At 35.2% G+C, this 22301-nt stretch overlaps 1 protein-coding gene across 1 annotated transcript; it reads left to right on the top strand.

Annotated features, from left to right (window-relative positions):
• The first annotated feature begins 3467 nt into the window (after positions 1 to 3467).
• ifnlr1 (interferon lambda receptor 1) lies at positions 3468 to 16763 on the top strand. The gene is made up of 7 exons (XM_059339094.1): positions 3468 to 3516; positions 6928 to 7054; positions 9271 to 9446; positions 10022 to 10206; positions 11317 to 11458; positions 14222 to 14346; positions 15599 to 16763. Exons 1-7 carry the CDS (start codon positions 3468 to 3470, stop codon positions 16598 to 16600), a joined length of 1806 nt encoding a protein of 601 aa, XP_059195077.1. The 3' UTR covers positions 16601 to 16763.
• The last annotated feature ends 5538 nt before the right edge of the window (positions 16764 to 22301 follow it).

The raw sequence follows: 22301 nt of genomic DNA, 5'->3' as shown, positions 1-22301 counted from the left end.
ATACATCGTTTGTATAATCTAGAATAATATAATGCTAAATTTTTGTGAACAAAGTTATTTGTTTAAGAAAGCAGCCTTCTGAATACCTTTGAATAGTCATATCAAAGCAAAATCAGTGTACCGTCTACAGAAAAAAGGTCTATTTTACTTCCAAGTTGAAATCTCACTATATTGGCCACCATATGGGATATCGGTGAATTTCTACCCTCTAAAATCCATATTGGTCTCAAAACTCCCACAGTGGTCAGGCTCTAATTACACAAGTTCATGTGGTGATTTCAATAGAATATTGATTAATGTTCACCCTCACTGTGGTGCAGCGTTAAAGGGGTTAAATGTTTTTGTGTCCATGTACTTTTGTCTGAGTATATTTATAGATTCAGAACATCATGTGTCACTTCACAAAGATAGAAGTTAATTCACTCGTTAAAAGGTTTATTAGTTCACACAATACAGTTTTCTCACGGCTGTGTTAGGTGTGTATCTAATTACATTAATAGCTGCATTCCATTTACATATTTCACTATTGTCTGCTGCTCCTCCACGGAACATTAAAGGTCGAGTCATCATTAGTTCACTACTGTGTTTCCTGCTTAGTCATGGTCGATCGATTTTAAGATTCTTTAATCTCTTAATGGTTTTAGTCCAGCCTGTTTATCTGATTTACTTTGATCCTATGAACCCTTGAGGGCCCTCAGGTCTTCTGGGAGCAGCCTTATATTAATAATAATAATAATAATAATAATAATAATAATAATAATAATAATGTATTGCTGTATTTGACTTGTTTCATGCCCTTCTCTTTTGAAAATAAAAATAATTGATCACAAAAAAAATAATAATAATAATAATAATAATACCAAAAGTTAGAACAAAAGCCTCCCTGAAGACCTGAGGGCACCAGAGACGCTTCATATTTTTAAGAGCAAACTTATCTTTTTCAATTTGGATTTTACTTGAACCATTTTTAAATATTTTTCTGCTCATGCATCTTGGAGTTACAACATCTACTCATTTATTTATTTAATGCTATTATTTATTAATCTATATATATTATCATGCTTTACTTTTTAATCATTTATTATTTATTTTGTATAATTTCATCTTTTGTATCGAGCTGTATTTCTTTTTATTGTTATTATTATTATTTTTATTTACTTCTGTTTTTATTCTATCGTAGGGCTGGGGGATACATCGATATAAAAGATATATTGATATATTTTTAAATGTGATATGGAATAAGACCATATCATATTTGGATTGCCTTGGTTTTACTGTGCAGTCTGGCAAGCCGTCAGGAGGGCGTTACAGAAGTCAAGTTTTGAGATGACGAAAGCTTGTGTTAAGAGCTGACATATCGTCTCCCTGTTAAAATAATCGCCTAACTCATTTTTTCAAGTTTTGCAGGAAACACAAAAAACTTCACCAAAAGTGTAACATATGACATTTATTGATCATTTCACTCAAAAAGGATGTAACAAAGGATGGCTATTGGCATGTAACTTAAGAGAAATAAATGACTTAGGCAATTTTTTGAACATGCCTTTGTGACTTAAGCAAGATATGGTAACACTTTATTTTGAAGGTGTCTACATAAGAGTGACACAAGCCTGTCAGAAACATGACATGACAAGTATCATGAGCATTAATGTTACTTCAAAGTGTCATTAATGTTCATGACACGCTCATGTCACTCTTATGTAGACCCTTTCAAAATAAAGTGTTACCATATCTTGCTTAAGTCACAAAGACATGTTCAAAAAATTGCCTAAGTCACATTTTATTTTGACTTAGGCATAATAAATCCACTTAAGTCACACACTTGACACAGGCCATTATCTTAAAGGGGTAAAATCACATGATCTGATCAACTGAGGATGTAGGCAATTTTACCATAGGTGGCAATGGGGAGATGATTTAGGCAAAAAAAAAAAAAACAGTTTTGACAAAAAATGACTTTGGCGATTATTTTAACAGTGTGACGAGATGCACATGTCAGCCATGGGGATGATCTATAAAGCTTCTTAAGGCTCAATCCTGACAGATGTTTCAACAGACAAACTGGTCCTATTAGTTCATGACACCTTGTACATTCCTCCACTAAGGTCATTGAGCAACATGTTTGTGTCATAGTTTTCAAAACTAAGACATGAGATTCAGGGCGAAAAAGACACCCAGCTTGTTCTGAATCAATACTCTAATACTATAATTACTGCAACATTACACACCGATTCATGCATTTATTCATTCAGCTGTTTGCTCATTACCAAAACTGTGATAACAACGTGAGTCAACAGCAAGTTGTTTCACCGTCTGTGTGTACACAATCGTCTCGAAACCAGATACACACACCTGAGACACAGTGTGTGTGTTCTTGTACTTCCTACATAGTGAGGACCAGAACACGTTTTTAACCAACAGAGTGAGGAAATTTTTTTAAAGGCTTTTTTGAGATTTCAGCCTTTGTTTTAAGGGTTAAAGGTTACATGATAATTATAATTAACTGAAACTGTATTGTGTGGTTACAAAACTAACTAAAATTATAGTGAAAATGTTTTCATCTTTGTCAACTTTTTTCATACATAATGAAGATGATAAGACAAAGGAAATAAAGGCAAATTTTACCGTGACCTCTTTTAATCTCCCACCCAACAAATACCCCGTTACAAAAAACAAAAACTCACACTCAAACTAATAAATACTAAATTAAAACTAAAGCATTTCAAAATAAATAAATACTAAACTAAAACGAGCAAACTCACTCTAAAAACTAATTAAAACAAACTGAATTTGAAAACAAAAATTCACAACAAAATTAAAATTAAAACTGTTGAAAAATCCAAAACTATTATAACCTTGCAAGGGAATTCACTGTTCCAATGAGGGTCCTCACAAAGATAGAAGTACAAGAATGTGTGTGTGTGTGTGTGTGTGTGTGTGTGTGTGTGTGTATGTAAACATGTTCTTTCACTTTCTGTCTTCGGAAGTTAATTATTTCCCGTAAAAGTGTAGGAACCAGAAAGACAAGCAGAGAGAGAGAGAGAGAGACTCAAGGTGCAGGAGGAGGGAGGAAAAAGGAAGTAAAGAGTCTGGAGAGAGAATACAAGTGGGCGGGAACATACAGTAATCAGAAAAAAAAACAGGAACAAACTGATTACATGCCAAAGTACACCTGCACACCTGAGTCAAGCCACTCCTTTCCCAGACCGCATGAGAGATGGTTGGGAAGCGGAGAGCAGAAAAAAGCACTAAAACTCTACACCGCTTTAATATTTTACAGCCCTTTTGATTCTACCTCTGCTTTTATTTTGAAGGATTTTGGAGATAAGGTAGTTTTTGTTCATTTTTTTTTTCTTTTCGGTGTGTTTAATATGTTGCTTTTGTTCAGAACTCACAACTTGGCAGCGGCACCTTCAGAGTAGGACTTTGGTATTTTTTTGTGTGTGTGTGTGTGAGCCAGATACGTGATGAAGATGTGGTCCATGAAGGTCATCATCCTCCTTCTGTTCTGCTATGGTGAGTACAGAGGACCTAATGTGGATTTATGTTTTGATTTACTGATGTTGATTACAGGCAGTCAGACATTTAAATGGGTCATTTCTTCCACAAAGTAGTCCTAACAGGAGAAATAAATAATATCACCAATGCAATTAAGCCTTGAAATGTATTTGACAGACTCTTATATTTAATGAAGGAAAGTCCCACAACACAATGAGGACTTCTTAAATAGTGATCGATGGAAACTGCTGTTTCATTTTAGAGTCTTATGTAATATTGACTATGTCATTGAACAGCTTATAAAAATGCAGACTGATTTACGTGTCATTTTCAACCTTATGTCTTCATCAAACTACATGGACTATAACATGAAAAACTGTAACATGCGCTGATTTGGTAAACCGCTATCTCCGTGTTAGTGGTCGACCAATGGGAGATTCTTCAATGATAGCTGATATAAAGTCATGGAAAAAATGATTAGATTGTTTTTCTTCTTCAATTTCTTGTTCATTTTAATGCCTGGTACAACTAAAGGTGCATTTGTTTGGACAAATATATTGATAACAACAAAAATACCTCAAAAGAGTTTAATTTAACCCTTAATAGGACACTTATTAAAATACTTGCAAATTCCAAATTTCAACCCTAGAGAATATTGGAGGATATTTCATACATGTGTAATAAAAACCATACGGACCCGGGGGAGGGGGGTAATATTTTGAGAAATAAATTTACGAGATTAAAGTGGCAAATAATGCACAGATTTATGAGATTTAAAGTGGTGAATCTGCGATAAAAAAGTAGCTTTTTGCCCACTTTTTTCTCGTTAGTCTGTGGATTTTTTCACGCAGATTTGCCATTTTAAATCTCTTAAATCTGCAACTTTTTTTCTTGTAGATTTGCCCCTTTAGTCTAGTAAATTTGCAACTTTTTTCTCAAAATATTACTACATTTTTCATTTTTACATTGGAGGTCAAGGTCAATAAAGTTAATATTATTATATTATTATCATACTGATTGGTCAGATGTCATGGTGTCACCGTCTGTGACGTAGCCTGATCTTTGCTGATTAGCTGGAAGAAATCCATGTGGTTCTACGACCAAACAGAGAGACATGGCGACCTCATTTAGATATCCACTGAAGTTACCAAATATAGTTCTTCGCCTGATAAAGGGTTAAGAGCTGATGTAATTTGTAATTACCATAAATCCATTAGTATAAATAATAATCAATAAATCATTTCTAAAAAATCATATTAAAACCCTCTGGAGTCCATTAAAAATCGCCGGAGCAGGACTTCTTCATGACGTCACAACGTAAAAACGAAGCAGCATGGAGCCCTGCTGTCAGCTTTTCTCTAAAGTTTTGGCTTTTCCACAAGTTTCCATGTACAATTTAGTGCATCAAACCTTTTTCAGCAAAGGTAAAAAAACACCTCGACCAAGTGTAATAACATGATAATGTAGTTACAGACATTCAGTTTGCAGCGTGCATTCAGCATTTTTAATGCAATCTTTTGTGTTTACTGTTTCTTGTGGGTTTTTGTAATTTCTTTGTGTTTTTTGTGTGTGTTTTCATGTATGTTTATGTGTGTTTTTGTGTGTGTTTTTTGTCATTTTTGTGTGTTTTTGGTTAAAAAAAATATTTTTTCGGTGCGTTTTTGTGTTTTTTTTGTAATTTCTCTGTGTGTTTTTGTGCATGTTTTCATGTGCTTTTCATGTGTTTTCATGTGGGGTTTTTTGTAATTTTTTGATAAAAATATATGTATTTTTGGTGTGTTTTTTGTAATTTTGTGTGTTTTTTGTGTGTTTTTTGTAATTTTTGTGTTTGTTTCTGTGGTTTTTTTTATGTGTTTTTTATGATTTTTTTGTTTTTTCTAATTTTTTTTGTTTTTATGCGCGTTCAAAATGTTGATCCAGTAAGTCAAAATGAAAAAAAATAATAATAATAACAGTCACATCATATAGGTGAGGTTGTGCTGAAAACAATGATACCAACACGTCATGGTAAATATTTTTAAGTGGTTTATACAGGCAGAATGAAAAGGAGTCCAAAACGGACAAAATAGCCCCAAACTCCAAAGGGTTAATATTAACTGATTTACCATACTACTACTCCATGCATATGGATTTGCTCATTATAATGTGTTCTATGTAAAATACCTCAAGCAAGTAAAATCCCTCTCCTGGATACCAGAGAGAGAGCGAGGGCAATAATTTCCATGTATTACAAAACAAAGCGCTGGTTTTACTTTTAGCCACCAGCAGAAACGAAGCCCATCTTACATAATCTCCCTGTGGTGCCGGATCCACAACACTCAGGCCCTTCAGCAGCTACACTGTAGAAACTGAGTGACTATGGCTCTCTCAGGACCACATGTAGTGGAGCTGCACTGGCCGAGGATGCTGGCGCTTCAACCGAGTCGACAGTTTGTGCTGTGATTGAAACTTTGGGCTGCAAGACAGATAAAAGCGAGATGTAACGTGTGAAAGGTTTTCTACGGCTCTTGTTACAGTATTGTTCTTACAATTGGGAAACAAAATATGTGAACACATTGTAATGACTGGTACAATTAAAGGTACATTTTTTTGGACAAATATAATGACAACAACAAAAATAGCCCATAAGAGTTTAATTTAAGAGCTGATATCTAGACATTTCCATGGTTTTATTGATAATGATCAAAAATCATTATCAAGAAAACCATGAAAAATGTCTAGATATCAGCTCTTGTTACAGTATTGTTCTTACAATTGAGAACAAAAAATGTGAACTACAAAATATTTTAAAAAGTGCTATACGCAAAATTCCATTTGTTTAAGGTTTTTGTGTATTTTTGTGTGTTTTCATGTGTTTTTGTGTGTGTTTTTTGTCATTTTTTGTGTGTTTTTTGTTGAAACAAGTATGTTTTGGGTCATTTGGTCATTTTTGAACAAAATATGTGAACTACAAAATATTTTAAAAAGTGCTATATGCAAAATTCCATTTGTTTAAGGTTTTTGTGTTTTTTTGTGTGTTTTTGTGTGTGTGTTTTTGTCATTTTTTGTGTGTTTTTTGTTTTAAAAAAAGTATGTTTATGGTCATTTTTGAACAAAATATGCAAAATATGCTATAAACATATAAATATGCTATATGCAAAATTCCATTTGTTTAAGGTTTTTGTGTTTTTTTGTGTGTTTTCATTTGTTTTTATGTGTTTTTGTGTGTTTTTGTCATTTTTTGTGTTTTTTGGCGAAAAAAAGTATGTTTTTGGTCATTTTTGAACAAAATATTTGAACTACAAAATATAAAAAAAAGTGCTATACGCAGAATTCCATTTGTTTAAGGTTTGGATGAATGGCTTTTACAGATATTATGAAATTGAACTAGCAGTAGCTGCCATAAAATGATTCACATGGACTTTGCTCCTGTGCCCTTTGTTCCTACAGCTTGTCTGGCAACAGGAAATGAGAGGGCGCATTTTGAGTCCAGGAACTTTTTCAACATCCTCCACTGGGACCCTGTGGAGCCTTCCTTCCCGGGGGAGAAGGTCCTCTACAGAGTCCAGTACTGGAGGTAAAGACCCAGTATGATATATGAGTGATTATCATTACACCTTAGCTTCCTTCGCCCTCTAGCAGCATCTAGAGCTCCATATGGAGAGGTGTGTCACAGCAGGAAAAATGTGTTTGCAGGGTAAACACTTGGTGAGCTCAGAGTGTCAGTGTTCATGTTGAGGAGTGTAAAGTGAGCCGTGTGGAGGCTGGTAACAGATTAGGAGTACAACGCTGATCACCAGATGTTCTGTGCTTATCTATAGAGGGAGAACAGTGTTTTCTAGACACTGGACTCATTGGGTCTGACTCAAATCCAACACATATTGTATTTTATAAAGTTTTTGTCATTAGAGTGACATCTCATGTTGAAAAATATACTATTATTTCAGTTAGTTATTTACATTTAGTCATTTAACAGACGCTCTTATCCAAAGCGACTTACAGAAAAAGAGGGAAACATATAGTGTAATAAGTTGATAACTTACAGTAATATAACATGATATCTTATAGTGATATAAACATGATAACTCAGTGTTATAACATGATAACTTATAGTGTTATAATGTGATAATTTAAAGTGTTATAACGTGATAATTTAAAGTGTTATACCGTGATAACTTAGTGTTATTACGTGATAACTTAGTGTTATAACGTGATAACTTATAGTGTTATAATGTGATAATTTAAAGTGTTATAACGTGATAGTTAGTGTTATAACATTATAATTTATAGTGTTATGTCATAATTTTTAGTGTTATAAAGTGATGATTTATAGTATTATAAAGTGATGATTTACAGTGTTATAACATGATAACTCAGTGTTATAACATGATCATTTTTAGTGTTAAGTGATAACTTATAGTGTTATAACATGACTACTTATAGTGTTATGACGTGATAACTTATAGTGATATAACATGATAACTCAGTGTTATAACGTGATGACAGTGTTATAACATAACTTATAGAGTTATAATGTCATAATTTATAGTGTTATAAAGTGATGATTTATAATGTTATAACATGATAACTTATAGTGTTATAACATGATAACTTAGCGTTATAACATGATAACTTACATTTTCATTTACATTTAGTTATTTAGTAGACGCTTTTATCCAAAGCGATTTACATAAATAATTGTGTCTTCTGTGGATATACTTCTGACTTCATATTGCTCCTCTTATCCAGCCTCCTCCGTTCTAGAAATGGCTAGTGGCTCTATGAATGCACTGCTCAAACACAACAGCACGCAGCTATTGAAGTGTACCACACTGTTGTTGTGTTTCAACTCAACTGCCAGCGGCTCAGAAGGAACACTAAAGAACAGCTATAGGGCCCGTCACTAGCATGAGCTGCTCTGTGTTCATCAGTGAAAGAAGATGATCACAGAACGCTTTCATGACTCCCAAGCAGAATCTATTTCCTTTCTTCATTGCACTCGTCAAATGAGCTCAACAAAGTGGAAATGTCATTTTGTGTGATTACTCGTGACGCAGTCTCCCAGACAAATGTCAAACGCCACCCTTATCCTATTGAACTTCCTCCCATCCTCTGTCACCTGGAATATCTAGAGCGAGCGAGCATCAAATATCAGCTGCAGAGGAAGAGAGGTTTAACTGTGTTCGTCACAATAAAATGCTGTAATTCGTCTCCCACAAACAGGAACTCATCAATCATATGGCAGAACAGCGTTTTTGATGGAAAAACGTTTTAATTTTTACGGTAAAATATGGAATAAAATGACAATCTTAAATGGGAAATCAACAGTGCTAATATCCTTTCACCGTAATATTAGGAAAAGTTCTACCGTATTTATTACGGTAAAGTTCTGGCAACCACAGCTGCTGTTTTTTTTAGCGTAAAAACAACTTTTTTTTACAGTGTTGTTCCTATCATACGTAATACAGGTGCATCTCAATAAATTAGAATATCATAGAAAAGTTTATTATGTCAGTAATTCAATTCAAAAGGTGGAAATAACACATTATATAGATCCATTACACAGAGAATGAAACATTTCATGTCTTGATTTATTTAATTTCTTCATTTATTTAATTTCTTCTAATTATAATGGTTGTGGCTAATGAAGCTTAATGAAGACCTAAAATTCAGTGTCTCAAAAAAATTAAATATTACAAAAGACCAATTTTAAAAAGTATGTTTAATATGGATATGGATAATAAAGTAGTTTGATCACACTGTAATGGACATTTTTCTTTTTTTTTAACACAGTGATTTAAAGGAGGAGGATGGGTTCCGGATCAAAGAGGAGTGCCAGAACATTACGTCTCTGTCCTGTAACCTGACGTTAGACACCCCGTCGGTGTTTGATGTTCGCTACCGGGCTCAGGTGTGCTACAATGTCAGCACATGCTTCCGCACCACCACCTTCAAACCAATAGCACGTAGTAAGATCCTCCACGCTCATTCATGCATTCATTCATATCAGGGATGGGCAACTGGAGGCCCGGGGGCCACATACGGCCCGCACCCTCACTTGAAGTGGCCCTCAGTACAACTACATGCATTTGAGCATGAAATCTTAAAAGTGCAGTGTAAAAATGCACATAATTACTTCTTGCAATTAAAGTTGGTCTGCTGTTCTTACATTTACATTTAGTCATTTAGCAGACGCTTTTATCCAAAGCGACTTACAGGAAGAGTAAAAGCAAACAATCAAGGTTCTTGCACTGATAATAAAAAAATCACAGTAAGTGGTTATTTTTTATTTGCTTCAAACCTTTTGTATTCCTATTTATACTGTTCTACATGCATTTGAGCAGGAAATATGTTAAGTTACTGCACTGTAAACATATTTAATTGCAGTTTCAAGTGCATGGTCCTATATGTGGCCCTGTGGTACTGTCGATGAAAAATTGTGGCCCCCTGCAGCATTTAAGTTGTCCATCCCTGATTTATATCCTCTAAGCCTGATGTGTTCCATTGCAGCATTAATTCATTCACCTTTTTTTCACCTCTGTAGCTACTCTGGGGCCACCAATCTTATCGACATACACAACAGCGTCATCCCTGCATGTTGATGTCACCCTACCTCTGGGGCCATACGGAGAGTCTTTAGCCGACATCATCACCAGGAGCAAAAAGGGACCTTACAAATCTGTACCGGTTTATACGTTACACATCACCCACCCAAAGTGGGCTGAACAGGTGAGGCTCCATTTAACCCTCTGAAATCTTGGGATATTATTTCCATTAAAAAAAATCTGTTAATAAATCTTTACCACGCCATGTTGGTATCATTTTTTTCAGCGCAAGCTCACCTATATGTCCTGATAATTAATTTTGAACTTTGACTTACTTGATCAAAATTTTGAACCCAAAAGAAACAAAGGAAAACATAAAATCTGATCTTGAAAATTATGTTTCACACACAGAAATGTACATATTGCAAGTATGAACACAGGTTGCACTGAAATCAGTCCTTTATCCTTCATATGAAAATTTTGATTCACTTATGTATAGTGATGCTGTAGAAACATTGCATTGATTATAGTGGGCAGATAATCAGAAGGATTGTGCATTTTATGATAAAAGCGTCAAATTTGGTATGCTTGTAGCCAAAGGCATATAGAAAAAAGTTAGATGTGGAGGCACGGAAAATTTTCAATATGGCAGCCATTTTTCAAGATGGCCGCCAGTGACGACTGTTTATAGATGGATAATATATAATAGATTTCACATTAACAATAGATAATATGTAATATAAGCATCAAATTTGGTACTGTTATGGCCAAATAGACACAAAAAATACAGATATGGACTCTCATAAATGATCAATATGGCGATCATTTTCAAAATTGGCTGCCAGTGACAACTGCTTTTAGATCAATTTTCATAATTTTTTGAAAAATGGCCACCATATTGAAAAGTCTTGATCCCTCGACATGTTCACCATTTCTCTGGCTATAATTCTACCAAATTTCATGTTTGTATCACCTATTATCCATTGTTAATGTGAAATTTAATCTCAAAACAGGCGGTCACTGCTATGCTATCTGTAGCCAAAGGCATATAGAAAAAAGTTAGATGTGGCAGCACAACAAATTTTTCAATATGCCGGCCATTTTCAAGATGGCCGCCATATTGAAAAATTTGTTGTGCCTCCACATCTAATTTTGTTCTATATGTCTTTGGCTACAAGTCTACCAAAATTGATGCTTTTATCATAAAATGCACAATCCTTATATCATTTCTAGCTAAGCTGCCCCACTATGTATACATCCAGTCCCTTATATATATGTCCCTCTGTGTCTCCAGGTTAATATGACAGAGAGCAGCCAGTTTGTCATCAACTTGAAGAACAACGGCACTGAGTACTGTGGATATGTGGTCTACAAGCCGTTTGCTGAATGGGGTCGCAAGGAGAGTGAGAAGGCCACTTTCTGTGTCACGCTGCCAGGTGAGGACGAAACTAAACACAACCACACACACTCTTAGTTATTAATAAATGATGAGTAATGCGTCTTCGCTGTAAGATACGCCCAACACTTGTTACAAACTTTAGGTGTGGACTCTGTGATTAAACATACAAAAACTTTTGAGGCAACAGTGTGACACTCACAGAGAAGCTATCAAGGACCCACCTGCTGTGGAGAAAATGTAGGAACAGTACTTGAAAATGTTGCTGCTTTTTTTTTTTTTTTACATTTGACTTCAAGTACTTTGTGTTTCATCTTCTCGAGTGATTGCAGCCACTTGGAAAGAAGTGTTTGGAAATAAATCAAGACAGTTTGTTATAGATCAGTCGCTTTTCAGACACCTGACAAAAGCCTCACTGTCACACTGTAACAGGTGAACCCACTGGGGAAAACCAGGAAGATGCTTGTTTTGCAATGAAATAGAGAATATATATATGGTAACACTTTATATTAAGGTAAATGTATTCAACATTAATTAGTTGCTTATTTTCATGCAAATTAGTAACATATTAGCTCTTAATTACTCATTATTAAGTACTTATTATTGTCATATTGTGCATGGCCATATTATACAACCAATAAGCCATTAACTAAGAGTTTTCCCTCAATAACTTCAGAATTATTGCTTATTTATAGTAAGTAAGGAAGTTGGTGTATATGAGTTACAATCTCAGTATCCTTTGCTTTGTATGGCCTTTATAAGGTGGTAGTACCACAAGAATAAATAATTATTATCCCTTAATAACATGCAAGGTTCGTACACTTTTTGAGTGGTCAAATTCAAGCACTTTTCAAGGACTTTCAAGGTCCATTATCAAGCTTTTCCAGGACCTTACAACGGTTGTAAGTTGCATGTTTTAGATGAGTACTTACATGCTAAAAGTACAGTTTGCTAATCTCAATATTCAATTTAGTATTTTTTTAATTGAACATGTGATTATCTATAATCAGATTGCAAATTTCAAGCATTCACAAGCACTTTATCCAAAATCCAAGCACTTTTTAAACCTTGAAAATACAACATTTAAATTCAAGCATTTTCAACGATTTCAAGCACCCGTACAAACCCTGAACATGGTTTGTTCCTACATAACCACCACCTTATAAAGTCCATTTTATAAGTGCTAAGGCTGTGACCTCTCCCTCTCCTGTTGTCATGCTGATGAGACAGGAGATTAGATTACACTGTCTGTGTGTGTAAAGGTGGCATTCTTCTCACCTTGGTATGCCAAATGGTGTATTCTCTACTGCTAAGACTGAAAGTAATTTATGTGGACAGCTCCTGTCAACATTATACAGGTGCACAAGCAATTCCAACTTTCATGGCGTACACAAAGCCATATAACTGTTTTTTTATTTTTATTTGATAGGGACAATGCAGTTAACATAGATACAGGACATGCATCCGATGTGCTGCATATAGAGATATAGCTTCAGCTAACTTTCAACTCCTTTCCCTAGTTGGGCTTTTACAACTACATACAAAATCACAATACTATAAAAATCCAATATACAATTACCCCGTCTACAAAATAGAATGAAATTACAAACAATTACAATATACATTTACCCTGAGAAAAAATAAATAAATAAAATATAAGATAAACCCTGTATAAATATAGCTTAGAGTTTAAGATCCTCATAAATCTGTACAACAATAAGGAGAAGAGAAGGAAAGAAAAGAAAGAAAAGGAAAAAACAAAAACAAAAAAACAATCTTACATACCAATCCAAGGTAACTACAAGTTGGCTTTTTTGCAGTGGCAAAAAAGTCAACTTGTATTTTTGGCCTAAAACAGTGATTTAAGTTGGTAAAACTTGGAAATATAAATTTTCAGACATTTAGGGCAATAATGTAAGTTAGCACAATAAAGGAAGCCAGTTGTCTGCTCAAAAACAAGTTTGTGAGTTGTTGTTACTTATATCTTTAAGTTGGGGTTCAAAACCAGGGACAATAGTTCTGCTAACTATTATTTCTTTGTTGTGAAATGCGGGAAAGCGGTGAAATTCATTAGCGAAAGGTAGCGGCTAACTGATGCTAGCGGTGCTGCTTGTTACAGCTACAAGAGTAGCCATTAGCGTATCAATGCTAACTCAACATTGTGGTCGCAACATTAGCTGACATTTCATAGCGGCGTTACAATCGTGCCAATTCAGCACATTGCAGACGTTAGCAGAAGTAAGGATTAAAAGTTATTACAATGTAAAATTATAAGTTAGTACAACTTACAGTTAAGTTGACAAAAATCTGAATTTTGATCAAACTCAAAAACAAAACTTAAAATATTTAGTTTAATTGTCCAACTTAAAATTTTATCAAAGTTTGTTGCCTTGAAATTTTGAGTTCACCTAACTTTTCTTTTTTTGCAGTGTACTTAAACAAATATACAAAATAATACAAAGGATAAAAAGAAAAACATTGCAACCCAATCCAAAATAACTACTTTAGACTATAACACTTTAAGAATGGGTACAGCTCTGGTTTGCTTTAAGCCAACACTTCAAGATCTCCGACTCCTGAAGTGGGGAAATCCCCTTCTATAGGTTACTTGCAGATTTCTGTTGAGATTCCTGTTAACAGCCCTTCCAAGAAGCACTGGTATGTACCGGTACATCAACAGTTTTAGTGCTTCTCCCTATCAACATGCCTGAACACGTGTGTCACAGTGGGAATTTTTCACACCTTGCTTCACACCGTGTTTTCCCGTATTGGTAGATATGACACCAACTCTCTCCTCCCTCAGATGATTCCCTGATGCCTTGGCTTCTCGGGACTGCTGCTCTTCTGACGGCCATTATCATAATGTCAGTCGTGTGCATGTGGAAGTATGTGAAGGTTGGAAAGGAAAAGAGCATGCCAGAGCTGTTGGTAAGACTTATTTTTTCTCTGCAGTGTCCTTTGTCATGTTGACAAGGAAATGTTGCCTTACTGGAAAATCAAGCCCTGTGGCAGATTAATTACTGTGCCCATGTTGAAGGTGCCCATGTGACGCAGTCACCTTAAAGTAATTAAAGAGTGTGGATGTTGTTCTAGCAACATGAAAAGGTGTTTCAGTGACTCACGGTGACTTTAGTAGTGACAAATGTGTATGAGCTGAACTATTCAGATGGTGAAATAGATGCATGCAAAACAGTACAGTCACTACATACAGGTGCATCTCAATACATTAGAATATGATGGAAAACAATTTCCAGTAGTTCAAGTCAAATAGCCCCAACCAAGTATTGAGTGCATATTAATTGGCATACTTGTCAGAGGCCAACATTTGGGGTTACCCTAACATACTTTGGGGTTAGGGTAAATTGGTCTTTTGTAACATGCAAATTTTGAGATAAAAGTCGAAATTGTGAGATAAAAGGTCATAATTTTGGGATAAAAAAAGTTGGAAAAACTGAGATAAAAAATTGAAATTATGAGATTAAAAAGTAAATTATGAGATAAAAAAATAAAATTATGAGATAAAAAGTTAAAATTATAATCTTAAAAATTGAAATTATTAGATAAGCTGGACATACTTGTCAGAGGCCAACATTTCCATATTAAACATACTTTTAAAAAATTGGTCTTTTGTAATATCCAAATTTTTAGATAAAAGTCGAAATTATGACATACAAGGTCATAATTTCGGGATAAAAAAAGTTGAAAAACTGAGATAAATAGTCATAATTATGAGATAAAAAAATAAAATTATGAGATAAAAAGTTAAAATTATGAGTTTAAAAATTGAAATTATTAGATAAAAGGTCATAATTATGAGATAAAAGTCAAAATTATGAGATAAAAAGTTGAAATTATAAGATAAAAAGTCATAATAATTTTGAGATAAAAAGTTGTGATAAGCTGGACATACTTGTCAGAGGCCAACATTTCCATATTAAACATACTTTTTAAAAATTGGTCTTTTGTAATATCCAAATTTTGAGATAAAAGTCGAAATTATGACATACAAGGTCATAATTTCGGGATAAAAAAAGTTGAAAAACTGAGATAAAAAGTCATAATTATGAGATAAAAAGTTGAAATTATGAGATAAAAGGTCATAATCATCAAAAAGCTGTTTTTTCAACAAAAATCAAGCACTTATTTGACTGTGGGTCTGTCTTTCTTGTCCTCACAACAGGTGAAGTTCCCCAGCAGCCAGACTGGAGTACTCAAGTCTCCCGATAGGAATCTCATCATTTCCAAACCGGAATTCTGCGTTCAAAATGAAAAAACAATTTACGCAACAATTCAAGTGAAGCCGTTTAAGCCCCCGGTCGGTCCTGGAGGTTATTCCCCTCAGGACATCGCCTGCTCAGACTGGGAGGACAGCACCGGCTCCTCTGTGGCCACAGGTCCTCACAGCGCCACCTCGAATCCTCAGGACACGAGCAACCAGTCGTCAGAGATCTACAGCTTAGTGACCGTGCACGTCCCCGCTGAACACAATGAAGTCCTCCAGCAGGCTCCGAGTGGCCGCAGAGAAACCAGCAATCCACCTTTGTGTTCCAGCGGAGAAAGCTGGGATAAAGGCGGATCAGGTCCAAAGCTGACCTCACATGGAGTAAAACCGTTACCTGATCCGGAGCCTTGTGAGAGCGACCCAGCCGGGCCGCTGCTGCTGCGCACAGAGCGCGACACAAACGGACAACTCGTGTTGCCCTCGTTCACTTTTCAGCTGCAGAGCGGCACGGACGACACAATATCACCTCTCAACTCTGAGAGAAAACCTCTTCTATCTGACCTCATAGACTCCAAGAAGGAGGGGCCGTTGTTGGCTTCCCTGCAAAGCTTCGACGGCTCAGAGTGGTCCGACTCGGGGCTAGATGACAGCTCTGTGCACACGCCAACACAGCCCTACTGCAACTCCAACTTCTCCCCATCTCAACCAGTTACTCCCTACTTTCAGCAGAGCCCACCTCCTAGTGATGCCATGTTTGAATCAGGTTACAAGGACAACTGGATACCTGCAACCATCCTTGGAAATCCATCCAAAGACAGCTGTGAATACAATAGGACAAACTATCCGTGGACGTGGACGTGCCCCAGAAAGGAGGAGGAGGAAGGTGAGGCAAATGAAGGCGAGGAGAGATCGAGGTCGTATATTCTAGGAGGTTGGGGGCTGCAGATTCAAGATAATTAGCGCTTTTTCCTCATTTGCCTCCTCAAATAACATTAAAGACGTTTCATCGCAGTAGGAAATTGACGGGAGCACCGACGCTGATGCTTCAGAGACAATACAGAAGTTGATGACTTTGCTATGGATGCTGAAATATGTGACACCAGAAACTGAATTTTAATTATAATGTTTGAATTTGAATTGCTTAACTTGAATAATTGCATCAAAAACTGAATTTGAATCACATCATTTGAATTTGAATTGTTCAATTTGAATCATTGTATTGAAAAACTGAATCTGAATTGTAATTTGAAATTTAATTTATTAGTTAGCGGAACTGAATATTCAGTTTTCACAATTCAAATTCAGTTCGCAAAATTCAATTTTTAATTTTCTGCGATGAACATCCGGGTAGTTGAGGCAGAGCAATCGAGCACAGATACACTGAGCACTATTTGGACCAACCAGCACCTCCGTTCTTTTTGGTAACATTTGTTGCCACCCGGTCGCCATAGCACCTCTTCGGCCAATCAGCACCTTCTTTTTTTTGTGACATTTGTTGCCACCCGGTTGCCATAGCACCTCTTTGGCCAATCAGCACCTCCGTTTTTTTTGTAACATTTGTTGCCACCCGGTTGCCATAGCGACTCTTCTGTCAATCAGCACCTCCGTTTTGTTTTTTTTGTAACATTTGTTGCCACCCGGTTGCCATAGCGACTCTTCTGTCAATCAGCACCTCCGTTTTTTTTTTTTTGTAACATTTGTTGCCACCCGGTTGCCATAGCGACTCTTCTGTCAATCAGCACCTCCGTTTTGTTTTTTTTGTAACATTTGTTGCCACCTGGTTGCCATAGCGCCTCTTCGGCCAATCAGCACCTCTATTTTTTTTTTGTAACGATTCGTTTTAACGTTCGATTGCCCTGCCTGAACTACTAAATTCAAATGTAAATAATTAAAATTCAGTTTCTGGTGGCACATATTTCAGCCCATACTTTGCGGCCTGCTGTGTGGCTGATGATGCAGAGGCAGATCTCCACATCGAGGCCTTTAAATACATTTCATCATTATGCATGTGATATATAACACTTTGCTGTAAATCTAGTTTTATTTATTTATGAATCCACAATTCTGAAATGTAAAAATTAGCTATGGATATTCCCGAAACTGTGAGTTGTCATTTGAAGACGTTGTTGTATATATACGTTGTAAAGTCCTTGTTTACTCTGTGAAATCATCGTTCATCCAAACAAGCCATATTTTTACACAGAATATGTACTTTAAGATGATTTCATATAGCTGGTGTAATCTGTCTGGACTTGTCATGTGTTTATAAGAGACGAAAATATAAGTGTTCATTCATCATAATATTTCAGTAAATCTCACTATATTTCATTGTTATTATAGTCTAAAAGGCAGCTAAAATTGCTGTTTTGGTTGCATAATGGAAAAAAACAGCACAGATAATGATACCTATCAACACTGTAAGTGGTTCGTAAATGTAGTATAAACTACTTTCTTACAATTCAACTCAGTCTGACCACTCAGACACAAAACAGTAATTCAAGTGTTTCCTTTTTCAAAAGAAGCTGTAATCACACTTGTGCGTATGTGTGCCATTACTATGGCGACACATTATTGCAACGTATCGCAGGCTCTTAAATACATAAAACCCAATCTGTCCACTTTTAAATTACAATGTGGACAGTCAGCCTTAAAGATTAGATATGAAAACAAACTTGATTGCTTTGTGGCACGACAAAGACACAGCCAGACGCCCAACGTCACCTTTTGAGTCGTTTAAAATGACAAAAAAAAAACATGTCTATTAGAAATGAATGTATACAAATATTTCAGTATTATCAGTGTTTGCATCGGTACATGAGAAAGGAATATTTTTTTTTATTTTTCTGACTCACGAAGTTCATGAACTCATGTAGTTCTCCTCATTGTTTGCTGTTCTTTCAGGGGAAGAAAATACACTGTAAAAATATATTAGAAGGTGGGGTCATGGTGCCACAGAGCCGCTCTGATAACAGCGAGGGTTTTAATAGCCTGAGCCCAGTCTGTTAAACACAGTTGTAAAGTAATAACGTCAGGTGTGTCGAAACTGTGCGACAAGATGCAGATGTGGACACAGTGAAGAGCACAATACAGATGATTGTATATCCGTATTGTGGAGAAAAGTGTCGAATGAATGAATGTAAATGAATGAAGTAAGTTTGTTTTATTCTGTATTTACTATTTCTATTAAATGTTAATGTTGGAAAGTTGCATTCAAACATAAGATATTGACCCTCTATGGTACACATTGTGATGCCAGTTAGGAAAAAAAACTTTGGAGTGGGTTTTTTTTGTCCTAAAATAGACGAAATAAACATAATCTGAAAAAAAAATTCTTAAGTTTTTGGGGTTTGTTGTCCGTAGGCAACATTGTACCATGACGGTGCACAAGTGAAAAAGAAAGTTTTTAAAATTAATTTTAACATCATTTATTTAATAAACGTGTAAAAGATTAAGTCGCTTCAACAGGGTACCGGTACAATACAGAACATTTTAAATTTAAAAACATTATAAAAGAAACTTCTTTAACCGGTTTCTTGTTTCTGAATGTTGCCTGTATAGGCAACATTGTACCATTGAACCAATGACCCATTGAAATGAATGTCTTAATTAGTCAATATGTATAAAATGTCTTTTTTGTTCATTTTGTGTCTTTTTTGGTCATTTGTGTCTTTTTTGGTCAATTTGCGTCTTTTTTTGTCAGCTTGTGTCTTTTTTTGGTCCTTTTGTGTCTTTTTTTCATTATTTTATGTCTTTTTTGTTAATTTTGTGTCTTTTTATCAGTCATTATATGTCTTTTTTGGTCATTTGTGTCTTTTTTGGTCAATTTTTGTCTTTTTTGAATGAAAGAATGAATGTCTTGAACAGTCTAAGTGTATGAAACTATCAGAATTGAAGGTTTACTCACCTATCAGTGGGAATATATTTTTCTCCAGATGGAAAAGGGCCAGGAAATTACCTTTTGAGTGATTTTTTGTGGCGCAAAATGGCAAAGCCTTTTGGAAAAGTCTTTTTTAAAGTATCGCATCACTTTAAAACATGCATTGTAGAAATTTGACAGGCCAAAAATGGGTATGTTGCCTGAGGGCAACACCGTACCATTGAGGGTGAAATGCTTACAAAAATATAGACCATTTTATTTTAAAAATCTAAAAATCTAAAAACTTCACAATGGATATCTTTAACTGTTGTATGTGTGGATTCAGAGATCTGGTTGCTGAAGTATTTTGAATTCTTGACACTCAATATTTCTTGACAACAATATAATTTATAGCCACTAACTAATGTCTCAATGAAGTGAAACTAATATGAGAATAATAAACTTGTAAAGCAGATTAAACATAAAGAGAGCTGTATTTCATAAGGCAAATAGCCCTTGCCACATACTGTACATATTTACTGTGTGAGACAATAAAGAGGTGAGGTGGATTGCGCAAAGGATTCAAAGTCCAACCCTGACAGCTTGTTGCAGAGAACTATATCTTTTCAATCAAAGGAGGAAGAAAAGCTTTTTGTTTTCCTTGCTGTCCACTCTGTACCAATCTGGTGAGCTGAACCAGTAAGTACAACTGGCAGCCAAATCACAGTTATTAAAAAGCAGACTGGCAACCGTCTTTTCATGTAAAAAACAAAAAAACAAAACTGGATTGACAGTTAAAAAGAAGACTAAAACAGTTTTCTTTTGTTTGCAGAAATTCAAGAAAATATGATCTTGAAAACACAGAGCAGCATCTGCTGGAAGGGGATTTCCCCACAATTTATAAATTGAGGTTCCTTTCTTTTCCGAGCAGCGAGAAGAGGAAGTGACTCCCGTTTAACTGTCCAACACAGCGGAGGGGGGAAATACAGAGCATCTATCTGCATCCACTGGACGCTTTCCAAGGGATATTATAAGCCCTGGGTGGATCTCTGGTTTAATACCCATTGTGAGCTTCATTATGTAACTGCTACCAGATACCCTACTGCAATATGTTAGAGTAAAAGCCTGACCCATAAAAGCACCGACAGGTAACCAAGAAGAAGTAACAGATACAGCATGTCTGATTTTAAAGCATCAAGCAAGCAATTAACCCTCTGGAATTATATTTAGTATAAATTGATAGAAATGGATGTAACCCTCTTATATGTTATATTTGCAACCTTTGTTCACATTTGCAACATTTAAAATTCTTTATTGAGCATGATAATGTTTTGAAAGTAAAAAAAGATTCAAAATCACATTTTTTGTTGGACTAAAGGACTAAAAAAGAGACAAAATGACTAAAAAAAGACACAAAATGACTAAAAGAAAGACACAAAATGACCAAAATAGACACAAAATAACTAAAAAAGACACAAAATAACTAAAAAAGACACATCAACAGACACAAAATGACCAAAAAAGACACAAAAAGACATAAATGACCAAAAAAGACACAAAATGGCTTACAAAGACACGAAAAGACATGAAAAGGATTCATAAATGGACAAAATAGCCCAAGACTCCATAAAGTTCATTTTCCATGGTTTTCTTGAAAATAACCAACTCATTATCAAGAAAACCATGGAAAATGTTGAGATATCAACTCTTAAATTAAACTCTTTTGAGATATTTTTGTTGTTATCATTATATTTGTCGAAACAAATGTCCCTTTAGTTGCACCAGGCATTAATATGAACAAGAAATTGAATAAAACAAGGGTGGTCTAATCATTTTTTACATAAATGACTGTATGTCCCAAGAACCTCTTCAGAATTGGAAGTGGTACCCTAATATTTGGACATTTCTTTTTTTTTAAGTGAAAAAGTAAACCAAAACGCAAGTGCATCAATCACAAAAATATAATAATATAGTGTGGAAAACAAGAATTGTTTCATAAATCATAACAGCAAACTGCACTGCAGGATACTTTGCAGGATATTAGCTCAATGCTAACAAACCTACGCCATGACAAATGATGGCGAAATTGAATCAATACATCCTGTAACACAGAACCACATGTCAAACGCTAAGAGTTATGGCCGTGGATTTATTGCTGCAAAGGGAACTGCTTGTATCAAAGTCCACTGCACATGCACAGCACATGACCACATAATCTGCATGAATGCAAAGTATTATTGGCCGAAGAGTTTACCTAAAGTTAATGCTTGGATAAAAATGAATTATATCAAAGATGAAGCCTGTTCCATAAGGTGAAAACTGCCACCTTATGCTGGGCTTACACCAAAAGATTTCCACAGTCCCAGACTCAAAACTGAAAGTCTTTAGTAAATCTGAGTTTTACTGGAGTCACGGCGCTCCCGTCATCTCCATCGTTAAGTTTAAGGTAGTAATCTGCTCTGTTTCATATCAGTCTTTTCCTAGTCTTGGGTTTGTCGCAGTGACGTAACACAACATGGTTTCATTCATAATGATTTTGGTTATTATCAAGAATCAAAAGTATCTATGACTATAGATGTAAAAATGACCAAAAAAGGACACAAAATGATCAAAAAAGACACAAATTGACCAAAAGTATATGTAAAAATGATCAAAAAAGACACTAAATGACCAAAAATAGATGTAAAGGTGATAAAAAAAGACACGAAATGACCAAAAATAGATGTAAAGGTGATAAAAAAAGAGACAAAATGACCAAAAATAGATGTAAAAATGATCAAAAAAGAAACAAAGTGACCAAAAATA

This window comes from Centropristis striata, chromosome 8 (assembly GCF_030273125.1).
Source record: "Centropristis striata isolate RG_2023a ecotype Rhode Island chromosome 8, C.striata_1.0, whole genome shotgun sequence".
NCBI classification, from domain to species: Eukaryota; Metazoa; Chordata; class Actinopteri; order Perciformes; family Serranidae; genus Centropristis; species Centropristis striata.
Note: the sequence above shows the minus strand (reverse complement) of the source record. Positions and strands in the feature narration are given on the sequence as shown.

Excerpts from the sequence above, each read along its gene's own strand:
- ifnlr1 (XM_059339094.1), top strand. The coding sequence starts at position 3,468 with ATGAAGATGTGGTCCATGAAGGTCATCATCCTCCTTCTGTTCTGCTAT. Across the intron at positions 9,447-10,021 it reads CTTCAAACCAATAGCACGTA|CTACTCTGGGGCCACCAATC; the intron begins GTAAGATCCTCC and ends TCACCTCTGTAG. Across the intron at positions 14,347-15,598 it reads AGAGCATGCCAGAGCTGTTG|GTGAAGTTCCCCAGCAGCCA; the intron begins GTAAGACTTATT and ends TCCTCACAACAG.